The sequence below is a fragment of the Larimichthys crocea genome, chromosome XXI (genome assembly GCF_000972845.2).
Source record: "Larimichthys crocea isolate SSNF chromosome XXI, L_crocea_2.0, whole genome shotgun sequence".
Taxonomy (NCBI): domain Eukaryota; kingdom Metazoa; phylum Chordata; class Actinopteri; family Sciaenidae; genus Larimichthys; species Larimichthys crocea.
In genome coordinates this window covers 5765999-5780984 of record NC_040031.1, presented here as the reverse complement: position 1 = coordinate 5780984, position 14986 = coordinate 5765999, and the positions used below count along the sequence as shown (strand labels likewise).

At 41.4% G+C, this 14986-nt stretch overlaps 1 protein-coding gene across 2 annotated transcripts; it reads left to right on the top strand.

Annotated features, from left to right (window-relative positions):
• The first annotated feature begins 250 nt into the window (after positions 1 to 250).
• Positions 251 to 14771, top strand: ptpn5 (protein tyrosine phosphatase non-receptor type 5). Of its 2 annotated transcripts, none has more exons than XM_027273105.1 (14): positions 251 to 626; positions 3937 to 4046; positions 5211 to 5487; positions 6108 to 6230; positions 6349 to 6444; positions 6613 to 6869; positions 7007 to 7199; positions 7667 to 7751; positions 8084 to 8163; positions 8341 to 8478; positions 8601 to 8711; positions 9976 to 10136; positions 10463 to 10576; positions 12319 to 14771. In XM_027273105.1, the coding sequence occupies exons 3-14, from the start codon at positions 5218 to 5220 to the stop codon at positions 12410 to 12412; spliced, it is 1722 nt and encodes a 573-aa protein (XP_027128906.1). In that variant the 5' UTR covers positions 251 to 626; positions 3937 to 4046; positions 5211 to 5217; the 3' UTR covers positions 12413 to 14771. The 2 variants fall into 2 exon arrangements, with proteins under 2 accessions (XP_027128906.1, XP_027128907.1); XM_027273106.1 differs by lacking the exon at positions 251 to 626 and adding an exon at positions 774 to 891.
• Positions 14772 to 14986: the final 215 nt, after the last annotated feature.

The following is a 14986-nucleotide window of genomic DNA, read 5'->3' as shown; positions in this document are numbered from 1 at the left end:
ATATAGATCACCACAATGTTTCCTTTAGCCTTAAAATGTAACAGTTTACCATGTGGGGACCTTTTTGAAGGTGAGTCCCTGTAATGTGTTGGTAAACAGATTTATGTGCCCACAATGTGATTAATACACACACACACACACATTTATGTGCCCACAATGTGATTAATACACACACACACACACACACACACACACACACACACACAGTACCTCTCTCTCTCTCCCTCTCGCTCTATAGCTCCCTCTCTCGTTCTCCCTCCCTCCCTCATTCTGGCTCTGTTGCCAAGGCTACCGTACAGCCTCTTGCTGCATATACCTAGACGAAGCTGCCGCCTGTGGATCTCTCTCTCTCTCCTCCAGGATACAAACAAAAGAAAAACCCATCAGACTTTTATACCTCTATCTCTCTGCCACACACAGACACACACACCCTCATTCGTAGATTCTGCCTCTCAAAACCTCACACACGTCCTCTGCCTCTCACCGTCGGTCTGTCTGCTCCTTACATGCAAACACACTCCTTCTCCTCGCAGACAGAGGAGCAGTAAAGGGATTGGCGTGGTTCTTGGTGTTTGGCTCAGAGGGAGCAGAGCAGCAGATGGCGATGTGAAGACGGGCTCAGCCAGGTAAGAGGACTTATCCTAACCAGACTCACAAGGCTCTGGGTGAGTGACTGTTCCAGCCCTCCTCTACTCCCCTTGTCTCTCCCTCTCCTCTCCTCTCCTCTCCTCTCCTCTCCTCTCCTCTCCTCTCTCTCCTCTCCCTCCTCTCCTCTCCTCTCCTTTTCCCTCCCCACCCCCCTACCCCTCTGTGCGACATGAGGTGAATACCAATTCCTCAGCAAAACCCCCACGGTTCATATGCTTGCTTTGCTTTCCCGACTGTAAAAAGGTAGGGATCTGTCATGTAGCATCCGTATGTGCATGTTTGTTTTTCAGATTATTAAAACTGATCATCTGCCAACAGGTTGGTTTTTAAATGATGCTCTAACTGTGTGTTTCCTCCCTCATATGTTATCATTCAAAGCTTGATTTCCTCTGTGTTGTATCATGTCTATCTGACAATGTGGGAGTTACCAGAGAGAGATGCAACAGTCCACCTCCCTGGGTGATTCATTACTAATCCATCCAGCTCTGCACTGTGTGGTCGCTCTAGCTCACCGTAGCCATGTACGTGATATGAATGGTGTTTTGTCTTAGTATGAATGACTGCCAGTGAATGCCATTCCTGTACTGGTGTTTTGATGCAGTGCAATCATGTAACACAATCCTTTGTCACTGGGAATCCAAATTTATCCCCAGCAGCCTGTAAATCAATTCGCTATGCAGCACATTTTAATTATTCATACAGTATAGCTTAGACTGAATTGTAAGTTTATATGTGTGTTAATGAAATTTCTCTTTGAAACGCCCCTGGAGCTGCTGCAAGAGATTGTAGGAGTGTATGTAAACAAAAGAGCTGATTGATTATCTGTCTCTGAGATATACAGGAGGAAGCTGCAGACTTGCTGGGTGTTTAATTTTGAGGTCATTGTGAGCTTATGTGTGTATTGATATCCAGATTTTATCTGTGTGTATGTGTGTGTGACAGAGAAAGGTTGATGAGGCAGGTCTTGGCCCTCGTGACTTAATCTCACGTTACCACCCTATCATCACTTTCAGTAAGAGCTTCCTCTCACCTCGTCTCCCTGCCACATTCAGCACTTCAACAGCACGCTCGATACTTCACGCGCTTTCTGATTCACCTGGAAACAGGAAATGCTGCTGTGCCTGAAATTTTGCTGTAACGATGAAGACACATCAGACACAGAGCAAAACAATTTTCAGAGAAAAGCAGATTTAAACACAGACGGCGACACTTGGAGCATCGGGAGTGTCCATTAAAACATGAGCCAGCTGTCACCAAAATATATTCAAAAATTAGACCACCAAATTAATTCCCCTTGTTTCTGGGACAGAGGCCACTGGCTTATTGTATGGCTCCATTTAGACTCAGCTTTGAATGGCCGCAGATCAATGGAAACACTACTCACATACTCTATTTGAAGACTGAGGGGGTGGTGTTTGTAAGGACCCAAAGACAGTAGACCTTCAGTGAGGAATGAGGCTGAATCAGCTGTCAGGTTTAAATTATTTGCCATAAATCCACTTGCCCTGGTCGTAGTTACATTTAGCAATCATTGGACTGCTGAAGGTGTTTTATTTAAGTTAAAACGCTTCCTGTTTGTTACTGCAGCTTGGAAATGTCTGCCCCTTTCTCTGATTTGACTTTCGATTAATGATTCTGATGTGAGCTCCCAGACAACCAACAGGAATATAGCATAAGCTAAAAACATCCAGCATGTACTTGTGTTCATTAATAATAACTATCACCATTGTTCAGACACACAGAACTTTATTTTAAAGTCATGTCAGGAAGTTAAAGTTTCCAAAGATATCAAATATGTGAGTCAAACAGGGTAGAAAATTTGAGAAATTTTTATGAAATTCTAAAATATGGATAAGACACTAAAGCTATTTCTTGATGATGTGGTCATAAAACAAAGGTGTCTTTTATGTACCTTTTTTGTGTGTTAAGAAGATCTCAAAATATAAATGAAACTGACACAATTTCAGTGCACACACACTGAGAAAAAAACTGTTAAACGTTTAAATCTAGGTTTATACATACCACTGACAAAACTGAGGTGATGTTCTCACTTTTATTTCTAGTCTGTGGGGGAAGTTATATTCTGATTCCAGTAATTTCAACATGACAATTTATAAACTCTGACAATTTTTCAGTGTCTGGTCAAACTTTTGTGAGGATATACCTCTGTGTTTTCATAAAATTCAAGCTACAGTCCTGCTTAAATGTACCAAACAAGTGCCAGGCAGCAAAAGCAAGTTGACTGAAAAACAGAAGATTTTTACCCTGAAGAATAAAAGCAAAGAAAGACAGAATTTTTTTAGACAAATGTGAATATTGTCACTGCTCTCCCAGTGTAGATGTATGTTTGTGTTTTTCATTTTTCATTCAGTGTGTGTGTTACAGTATGTTGGTTGCCACAGTTACCAAAACGCCAACCTCACTGCGTCTTTGCTTCAGACAACCTTCACACAGAAAAGAGACATTTTTTCCTCCTATTCATCCCGCCATTCACTCATTTACCTGGTCATCTATTGTTTAAAAACGGAAACAGTTTCTCTTATACAACACAATCTTTGTGCGCGTATGTGTGTACTTTATATGTGTGTGTGTGTACATTGTATGTATGCACGTTGCTATGACTACGGGCCGGGCTAACTGGCGTCATCACTTCAAAACCACCTTCGCAGCAAGCAAAGAGAGATAGAAAGGAGTCAAAGCAGCTCCCCTCTGTTCAACACCTGCGCTCTCTCTCTCTCTCTCTCTCTCTCTCTCTCTCTCTATCACACACACACACACACACACACACACACACACACACACACACACACACACATATAGCCTCTTGCTACTGGTGTGGTCTCATATTCCGCTGAGCTCACCTCATTCGTTCAACAGGGTCCAGCGGCACAGAAGGAGAGGAAGAAGGGAAGATGAGAGAGAGGAGAAGGCTTGACTTCATGCATACTGATTCGACTGGAGCAATCTGAATGTATTTCTGAGGGTGTCTGCTTAGTTGGGCTCGAATCATCCCTCCCTCTCTCTTAGGGAGGCCGAGAAAAGAAAAAAGAGAAGGGAAGAAATATTGACAGTTTACTGTGTCACCTTACATCACCATCCCCCGCTCATAAAAGCACAGCTGGGAGCTGACAAGGGTGCTACTCTGATCCATCATTCATTGAAACAAGATTAGCAAAACCTCTCAGTGTGACCAGTTGAGTTTGAGTCACAAATTGTGACACGATTTGGACCTCCTGTTTTATTCCTCTTTTTCACACATAAGTAATGTTTGGCTGTTTTGTCCTTCAGATTTCACTCTGCCTCACAATGGCTGACAACGGCTGGTTGCTTCAGGATAAAGGATTTAACTTGATCATGTGATCTGACTCCATTCCCCAGTTCCCTGCCATCTATCATAGGTGAGTCATATGACGGACTGTCAGTTCTTACATATATATATATATATATATATATATATATATATATACACCAGTAAGCCAACTGGGAAATCATTTTCTTTTCTTCATTTTCCTTGCATTGTTGGTTGGTAGTCATTGATGGAAACTAGCTCACTTGTGACAAGATTTAGCCATCAGCAACACATTCAGACAAAAGTGATATGTGCGCAAAACAGTACACCACCACTCTTCACAGGCCCCCGCATTCACACATCCCTGCATAGACCATGTGGCAGTAATCCGCCAAATATACAAAACACCTTTATTAATGGTTGAAGGACAAAAGTGTAGGGCGTAAAAGGGCTTTGAATACACTGCTGACTGATACAGATAGGCTGTGTATGTGTTTGTGCATGTGTGTGTGTGTTGTCAGTAGATGATAATGCTCAGGACGGATGAGAGGGATGAGAGCCACTCTGTTGCCAAGGCAACGGACAGGGCTGTAAACACGCTACCCCTGACTCATCTCTCCACAATAGAGCCTCTCTCTCTCTCTAAAAAAAAATCACACACACACACACACACACACACACACACACACACATTCACACAATAGAGTCCAATCTGAGGGAGACAAGAGGATCCGGAGATGAGAACCACTCCAAGCCGTTTAGCTATACATCTGAATAGGCCTGCGGAATAAACACAACCCTTTCTGTCATACACACACACACTCATTTAAAAACACACAGTCAGACAAACACACATGACCTGACAAGCTAGCAGCTAACACGTACATGTAAATGAACTGTAAATCAGCATCTTCTAAGCACGTGATGTATTAGTAAAGCTACAAAGACAACAATGCAAAACATTTTAAAGGCCACATGAAATAAAAAAATGTTTATTTAATTGTTATTTTGTGAAGTTTGAAGTACGTTTGCATGTTAAATATTCACATAAGGTGAACATTGCATCAAAGGTCTCAGAAACAATCTAAAACAACACTACACCACATTAAGGTAACAGCTAAACTGGACATTTCTTGAGATCACATACATTTATTATTTCAGTATGTTGGTAGATGTTCAGATAGCATATATGGCAAGCATAAACAAATGTCACAAAGCAGAGTCGGAATCCAGCTTTGAAATGCTTTTAACACAATGGAGCCTCGTTTAACAGGGGGATCATGACCCGCCGGCTGAGCAGCTCCACCCGTTCCCACACTGAGGACTCCATCTTCTTGAGGCCCGACGAGGACCCCGTCTGGCTGGATGAGCCCACAAAGACTGATAAGCTAGGTGACGGAGTCCCTAAAAAAGATGGACTCCCAAATTGCAAAGATGGACCCCCAGGGGGCCAAAGTCCACAGGGAGAGGAAGTGTTTATGCACAAGGTATATGCGCTGGTTATTGAGATCCACTGCTGGGCTGCACTGTTTGTCGTCTCCCAAGTCACGGTATGTCACTGAAATTTGAAAAATAATAAGTGGATAAAATTCAAATGTCAAATGTCTGTTTTAAACCCTGCATAAGCTTTGGTTTTCAGTGCACTGTGTAATGTAGACCAATATGAAAAATCCACAGTAGTGTAACTGCAACATTAGCAATGCAAATGACACCTTAAGCACAAGGCATTCTCTCAACTTGACCTTTATTTTTCTTTTCATATGCGTCATTACATTGTGTGCGTCATACTCTAGTTGAAAGCGTACTTTGTTCAGGCAGAATTTTAGGATAAAATTGGACACCTCTTTAGTATTCATTCCCTTTTCTCACTTCTGCCTCTGTTGACTTCATGTTTGATTCATTCAAGAAAAAAAAGGACAGGTGCAACACTGCCATATGTTTAAACAAAAAAAAGATCTTTGTAAATGCGCCCATGATTATGACACCAGACTGCATGTGGTCAATTTACATATTCTATTATGCCTGCATAATAAGCCATCTTCTTCTTTTTTTTTTTTTTATCTGTATTTGCTTTTCACCTGAGAGCAGCCACAGCCCTGCCTGATTACCAGTGCATGAATGACTGGAGAGTGCACAGTGACAATCTGGCTCCCTCCTTCTTTCCTCCCAGGGGTACTGGGTGTTTTTTGTTGTGGAAGGAAATGGGCCGCTTTCTTCCATCTACAAAGCCCTGCAGGTTATCGACTTCTACCTTGGCTTCATCTTACCCTGCCACCCGATTTTTGGGATGGATGTAAGTGTCAGTACTGGATCACACTTACACCTTTGTCTTGGAAGCCTTGCAGATATGTATCTGGTGTTGGCTGTGTCTAAATGCCTCCTTCGTTTTCCTCTCTCTCTGCACTGGCCAGTCTGTGGTGTTGATGAGGGAAGTTGTAAACACCAAACAGCACAACTGGATTGTCCATGGAACTGCAGGAATCGGTGTGGCCATCTGCGTTATCATGGTAAAACACTGGATGAACCATTTCTTACCTAAATCTTGACTCACTTGACTGGATCATTGTTCTTTATTTGCATGGCTAGTTTCTTGCTTGACTGATATGTTTATTGACTGATAAATAAAGACACATTTGCCATTCCCTGCATCCTTCCTCCCTTTAACCTCTCCCCAGGTTTTCCACATGGTGTATAAGTGGTGTTACGGCACTGGCTTGTGGTCATCAGGAACAGTGTCACGGGACATTGGTGATCGGCGACAGTCTGTAAGCCGCCAGCCCTCCTTCACCCTGTCAGAGTGGACAGACGCACAGGAGGATCTGCTGGACATGGACCCTGTGCCCCAGACACCGGTCTTTGAAATGGGCACTGACACCAGGACGGAGGGAGATGCAGCCACCCTCACTGTCACGCCAGTTGGGCTTCAGGAGAGGTTAGAGAGTAGAGTTTGTTTGGTTACATTTCTATTTGCAGGAAGGCATCTACTGTATTCATGCATTTTAAATCCATATTAACAGATACAGTAGCAGATGAGTGTACACATACTGTACGTCTCTATGTATCACACAGGAGGGGCTCCAATGTTTCCCTGACCTTGGATATGTGTACACCCGGCTGCACTGAGCCCTACGGCTACGGAGCCCAGCTCTCCCCCAGAGACCAGTCAGCCCAGGAGTATCTCCGACAGGGAACACACGTCCTGACCCCTGCTATGCTACACACACGGGCCATGGATGACCAGAGCCTGCAGGCTGAGTTTTATGTGAGTGCAACAACAACAGCTCACCCACCTACACGCTTTAGATTAACAGGGATGAGCAGAGACTCGCCGGAAAAGACGTACGCTGACACACACACACACAGACAGAGGCACAAATACATACACCCACACACACCCAGTGGAGCTCTGCACACACCCGTAAGCTTTTCCACTGTCTGTAAGTGGGCGAAGGGAGGACAGATACAGGCATATTTGCATACATAAACCCACAGAGGATTTCAGTGTCTGCTAGGCAGAAGGATGTACGTTCAAGATCATACACAAGTTGTCCGTAGAATTTCAATTATGTACAATTAGACAGCAACAATTTAGTGTGAAGGGCAGTTGATGAATTAATGTTGGATAATAGTTTCTCACCACTGCCTGGCAGAAGATGAGGCTAGGACTTCCCCTACATTTCTGCAAGGACTGATTGTTGTTGCATCCATTGTTCTGTGTCCATTTGGCAGGAAACTCCCATGAACTTTGTGGACCCTAAGGAGTACAACTACCCGGGGCTAGTGAGAAAGAACCGATACAAAACCATTTTACCCAGTGAGTACAGCTTTAACACGAGTTGGAAGAGGCACAAGAAAGAGATAATGCAATTGTAAATTCTGTAAAAACTGCTTTTATGCTGCTTCTCTTTAATAATTCCACATACTCATCAACTATTTAGCTAAGATGTGTCTGCAAAAAGTCTATCTCCGTGCACCAGAATATTGATACTCACAATGAGACACAGAAAACAAAAAAGACATGAACCAACCTTGCAATAAAACTGAGCTGTAAGATATAATATAGTATGTATGCATAAAGCCATCTTCTTCTGCTCTTTGAATTACAATCTCCCTTTCTCATGATAATCTCATACTGTCCACCTCCAGACCCGCACAGCAGAGTGATCTTGAAGTCACTGGATGAAGATGATTTTCTTATTACTTACATCAATGCTAATTATCTTAAGGTAAGTGAAAATATGCATATTTATGGGCAAAATCTTGACCCAGCACAGCTCTGTATGGTAGCCACTGTAACTTAATTCAGTCTCCGTGGATGTGACCTTGTGTTCTCATTGTCTCTCTGCTCACGGTCAGTAGAAACAGATAACATGACAAGACTGGTCATGTTTGTGTGTTTGCAGGGTTATGGCGATGAGGAGTGTGCATACATTGCTACCCAGGGTCCCACTGTGAACACAGTGGGAGACTTCTGGAGGATGGTGTGGCAGGAGAGAAGCCCGATCATAGTGATGATCACTAACTTGGAGGAGAAAAACGAGGTCAGTGTGGCACATTGCAGATGTTTTTGTTGACGATGGCGATGGATGCATTAATTGGTAAATGGACAGTTGGTAAAGGGATGGGTAAAAATATTCACTTGAGTGTTCATTGTGTCTTGCAGAAATGTGCAGAGTACTGGCCTGAGGACACTGTGACTCATGAGGGCATCAAGATCACTGTTGTCACGGTAACCCAAGAAGATGACTACAGTCTGAGGGTGTTTACTTTGAAGGTAAGACAGAAAAACTTCTTTGAGCTAACTAGTAACACATCAGCTGCTATCATGCAAATGTTTCGCAGACATAATGTTTAACATGTTCACCGTCTTAGCCATGGATGTGATTTGTTTTGCATGTATTTGGTCATTAAGTATTGGACAAACTCAAATTTTGACCTGATGGTGGTGCTAAATGTAAAGTTATAGGATCACTAAAGTTATTAAAATGACATCCTTAGGGGAAGAAGAATATCTGGACCGCACTATTGGAAAAATCATCCAATAGCTATCAAGATATTTTGCATAAAACTACACATTTGAACCTTGCAGTGGCTGTAGGGGAAAAGTCACCAAACGTGTTAGGGTTCATCCTCTGGGGATGAAGAATGTCTGTACAAAATATCATTGTGGTGTGAAGTGGTGGACCGACATTGACGTCCGAAAACTTTTTTTTTTGTTGTTGTCAGTTGACAACCAGCTAAGTGTGTGTTGAAATTCTTTTTGTAGACGATTGGCTTTGTCCACACATCTGATCTCATGAATAATGTTCTGTGACCGTATAATGAAACACGATGCAGTGCAGTGCAGACTTGTCTGCCATCACACCAGATTGTGATCCTACCAGGCAACAGACCAAGCAAACATTACTCAAGTTTTCTTACTTCCAAAGTAAATGTTTTTATCAGACTGTCAAGGTGCTTACAGACTCAGCACAGATGTGTGTCGTGGGTCACGGTTAACTCAATGTTCCTGAGGCAGTCGTATTTTTCAGTTCCATTCATGTGTTCATGATTGGTGCCTTATATTTAATTTAGGGTCACGGTGGCATTGGTACTTAGCAAGCCAAACATGATAATTCAGTAAATGCAGCCTGCATCTGATTACTAAGCACCAGGGGATCATTATATAACTGAGTTAAAAGCTTGTTGTTTATCCAGCTCCTCTTGTTTACGTTGTCTATCTGTTACATTAATGATCATTCTCAGACCAACATTGAATAGAGGCAGCTGATGGATTTGATTCTCTTACAGTACAGGCGGAACACACTATGTAAGATATATTTTATAACCCTCACTCCTTTTTCTTTTTTGCTGTCTTGCTCTGTGCTCATTGTTGTCGTAGCAACTAACACCAAGGTAACAATTCGGATATACATGCAGAGCAACAGGCTGATCAGAAATGATTCTCTGTGTGTCTCATGTACATGTGTGCACAACATGACATCAGTATTTTTTTACGCCTGAATGCCCACTGGTGTCTCTGTGTGTGTTTGTACCAGTGTGGGGAAGAGGAGCGTAGTCTGCGGCAGTACTGGTACACCTCGTGGCCTGATCAGAAGACTCCAGACAAGGCTCCGCCTCTTTTGGAGCTGGTGCAGGAAGTGGAAAGAGCTCGAGAAGAAGCACCGCCCTCCACCGGCCCTATAATTGTTCATTGCAGGTATGTAGGTAGCTTGTTTGTGATGTAGGGATGAATATGGAGTTTGTGTTAAAAAATAAAACAGTGCTGATAATATACAGCCATAGGGGAAATTTCCCAGTTTCTCCATATTAGAGGAAACATTTTAACTGCTGCTTTTTATGATAGAAACCTCTTGGCAAAGCAGAGCATTTGTCTTCTTCCAGTCCTCTGCTGTCTTATTTCCCCGAGGAGGATTTGGCATTAATCAAATTAGTGGGATCAGTACAAATCAATACACCATCCATCCATTTTCTCCTTCTCCACCCTCCTCCGTCCTTTTACCCCTACAACTTTTTTGTCCGCAGTGCTGGAATTGGTCGAACTGGCTGCTTCATCGCCACCTCCATCCTGTGCAAGCAGCTGAGGACTGAGGGTGTGGTTGACATCCTGAGAACCACCTGCCAGCTCCGTCTGGACAGGTGAAATATTCTTAGAAATATTCTAAGCCCATGCTTATGTCTATTTTATTTTTTTTTAATCAGAAAAGAACCCAAGTTTGAGTTGATTTGAGCTACAGTACGTTGCTGTGGGCTTAAGTTTTAATAGTTTACCCCAAAACTTGTAGTTTATAAAACAACTAACAAGTGTGTTACAGTACACAGCGAAATCCTTCTTGTGATATGTAAACTATTGAAATGGCATAATTAGTGTGACGTGGCATAATTAACTAATAATTTAATTTATTTTTTTTATTTATTTTTTTGTCAGGTAAAGAGATTATAAGGGTGCCCTAGAAATAAGACAAACTGAGAATTACTAAGAAAGACAAAATGTTTTAATCTCCAAAATGTTTTTTGCTGGCTTTTTTTCACAGTAGACATTTTAACGAATTGCAGGCAATGCTAGATTTTAATTAAAACTAATTAATTAAGGCTCTGTTTTCAGTGTGTCCCAGAAAGCCAATAGAGTTGCCTTGACTGTGGCACGTTTAAGTAATGCAGTCAATATTAGTTAATCCTGTGTTTGACAAGTCAAAATATCATGGGCAGAAAATGTGAACACTTTGTTTTTTGCTGGAGTTGTTAAACGGTAACCCAGTTTTCAATTAAAATTCAGTTAAGTAAAATAAATAAAAATAATAATAATATTATGAGGAGAACCATCAGAGCAATTTTGACTCAAACAGCAGCTACAGTAACTTCTACATTTTTACAGAAACAAATAATATGCAGTATACAAATGTAGAACTTGTTGTACTGTATCAAAACAAAAGGCATAGCCAGAGTGCTCTGTCTCAATATATCTCACAACATATAAATAGCATATGTTAGCCAAATATCAAGTAACTCATTTTCTTTGTACTACATAGTTTTGTGCTACAGCTTAAGAAAAAAAAAAGTCTCACAAGCAATTTCAAGACATTTTGCACTTGAATTTATCTGATTGTCTATTAGACTATGTTGGACCTATAGCTTTTGATGAGTGCCATACCCGAGATTTAGACAAATAAACAGATAAAACATGAACAGCCATGCTACCAGCTCTGTGAGTCTGAACTTAGACACAGTGGAGGGTTGGGCTGAACGCTAACGTCATCATCCTAACATGCTTATATTTAAAAATGCTAACATGCAGATGTTGAGCAGGCAAAATGTTTAACTAGTGCTGTGTGTCAATTCTGATACTTCCGTTACTGTGTTACATTGTGTACACTGTGTACTTCCTCGTGTAGTTCTCTAATTTCAGTAGGGTAGGGTGTTGTCTCAGTTCACAGACACAGCAGTATTTTACCCCTCTTTTGCTGAAGTGAGACCGGGTGGAGCATTAGTGCCAACATTTGACTGCCAAAATATAATTATAAAACACAGCTACACCTTATATTTGTATATTGCAGTATTCAACACAACCGCTTTTGCTTCAGCAGCTTCCTAGGCTACCATTTTAATAATGTCAGTGGTCCCTCCTATTCCACTAAGTAGCCAAAATGGCGACCACTGAGGGTAAAAAGCTTTTCACACTCATCTTTTTTACCTTTATAAATGCACCATCCGAGTACTGACAGTACACTGCAGTTTACCATAATTGACAGTGTGAATGCATTAAATTGAGACACAGTAATGGTCACCATCTTAGTTTAGCATGTCATAGAGTCAATCTATTTGCATAGCTGAACAGTTTTTTTCCTGTCTGAATTATTATGCTTTCTGTGGTTGTTTCTCAGAGGTGGGATGATCCAGACGTGTGAGCAGTACCAGTTTGTGCATCATGTCCTCAGCCTGTATGAGAAGCAGCTGTCTCACACTGCTGAGGAGTAGAGTGAGCGCTACAGCCACACCCAGACCGAGACACACCACTGTACACTATACCACCTTTGGTGGTATGCACCACTGTACCTAGCATCATCTCAATTGTCACCCTTTAACAAGTTTGAACCATGTTAATCTCTTCACCCAAGACAGGCTCCCTCACACAGGACTGAACGGTTGACATGAAATCTGTGCTTTACTGTATGTCTTTGAAGAGGACAAACATAGGGAGTTGGGGACAGGCACTTCTGTTTCATTGATCCACACAGTCCTGGAGAGTTTTAACAGTCAGGCTCAAAATAATCCAAACCAACACTCCTGACATCATATCATTTGCACTGTTAAGGTTTTATCACCTTACTGTACACGAGTCTCAGTCATCAAGGCCTAATTTAGTACTTTAGGTCTGAAATAACCCCCCTCACATACTGTATGTACAGTTTTAAAAGGTTAAACTGGAGCTGATGTATAATCAGATCACCTGCAGCAGGGTCAGTTTGCTGTAAGGATGAAATTCAAGTTCAGATTCCCAAGTTATTGTCAATACTAAGGGCCCTTTACAGTATAAATGCCAGCATAGTAAAAATCTACAGAAGTGATCAAATGCCAGCCTAATCTAAACAGTATATAGATGTAAAAGTTCACATAAAATATAAGTTAACTTACATCTTTTCTCATTGACTCTCATTGACTCTCTTTAAATGTAAAAAATCATTACAGAAGGCCTGTTTCAACTTTTGATGCATTCAGGAGCCAACTCATCTTCAGGTTGCATGGTGCTAAGTGTTCATTAAAGGCATGTGCAATGTTATGGAATTTAGGAATGTATAACAATTAGGTTATTAATTAACTAATTAGGATTTCTGTGCAATCTACAGTATTACAGTTTTACCATGCTGCCTGTGCAGTCCTCATGGCCCATGATGTTTACAGTAAACACTTCCTGCATTAAGGCCACATAGACATACACTCAGAGGCATCACAGAGCCAGCGACACTGAGGTGACAGAGGCCAGAAATAGAATCAGACCGTCGGAAAAATCAATGCAAAGCCCTATCAAACCTCTCGAGAATCTGACACACACACAGGGACACACACAGGGACACACACACACAGGGAAATGTGATTTAGAGGAAAGCAAAACATTGCATAATATTTTTGTAAAGGTCTCACTAATGAAGCTTGTCGCCCTCTGAGTTACATGCTCTGTGATGCCTCTGCTTTCAACAGTAGCTTGAACACATCTGTGAAGTAAGAAGCCCATGATTGTTGTATAGACAGGCCAGGCCTAATCTGTATGAAGCACAATAGACCAACTAAGGTTGTCTCTGATGTTCAGCTGTAAAAGTTCTTTTCTTTCCCGTATTGTGTTTTGATTGTGTTGAGTTTAATGGATTGCATGTGCTGTATGGGACTCCATAGGTCCACAATCAAAGCGACGTGATAGGTTGTCCTGCTTTTTGTTGTGTAAAAGGGTTTAAGCCTATTATATTGCTTGCTCTCGGCCAATGCTTTTGATACAGTTTGCTTTTGTGAAACCAACCAGAGATATTTTTAGAACATTTTGATACAATCCTTTCGAGTAGATGCCTTGTGTATATTTCCGTTTACACCATGATGGAATGTAGCTCATACTGTGGATCAAACCATTGGTTTATATTGCAAGATTTGACAGAACAAAAATGTGACAACTACCTAAGTTACCTTACAGTACAGAAAATAAATAGATTATGTTTAGTCTTCAGTATTATTACTTTATGCCTTTAGGCTTTGCTTTAATATGCTTTGCTTTCTGTGTATGTTTCTATCGTTTTCTTGGAGAATTTTACCTCAGACTGAGTTTCAGTCTCCACTCGATTTCCATCTGTGACTCTAGGCCACTCTCAGTTGACAACATGAGAAATAATTGCTATGTGTAAGGCAGCTAAAACAGTGAAGACCGTTTTCTATGTAACAAAAAAAAAAAATCACACTCAAACAACAAACAAACAACAGTCATGAACATTATCAGAGGATGGAATTAACAGCGTGGGCTAGGACCAATTTATAGACATCAAATCAACTAGCAAATTAAACTGCCAAAATGATCTTTTACATGAAAAATAGGACAGGGATTGATAAGAAAAGATACAATCTGACTTTTGACATAATCCTCTGATAATGTCCAATGTACTTGACTGAAAAGATTTTATTTTGAGTGCTTGTTTTCAATGCTTACCTGTTCCTCTTCTGATGATCAAAATGGGGATGACGAAATAGCCAAACAGTCAGATATACAACCAACCAGCAATCAGTATTCCTCTCCTCTGCTACAGTATCGCTTTAAGTTGTGAGTTTTTGCATCCAAATAAAGGTAGATTTTCATGAATCTGTGTTTTTGTATCTCTCTGTTACACACACACACACACACACACACACACACACACACACACATAGTGGAATGAAGCAGTGTTGGTGATATCCACTCATATCACCTCTTGCACCACAGAGTGCAGCTAAACGTCTGTACCACTAGGTGTCACTATATACAATGTAATTGCACATGCTGCCAGTAGCTCCATCACTCTGCATTCATCTGCTTTC

Excerpts from the sequence above, each read along its gene's own strand:
- ptpn5 (XM_027273105.1), top strand. The coding sequence starts at position 5,218 with ATGACCCGCCGGCTGAGCAGCTCCACCCGTTCCCACACTGAGGACTCC. Across the intron at positions 8,479-8,600 it reads ACTTGGAGGAGAAAAACGAG|AAATGTGCAGAGTACTGGCC; the intron begins GTCAGTGTGGCA and ends TGTGTCTTGCAG. Across the intron at positions 10,137-10,462 it reads CCTATAATTGTTCATTGCAG|TGCTGGAATTGGTCGAACTG; the intron begins GTATGTAGGTAG and ends TTTTGTCCGCAG.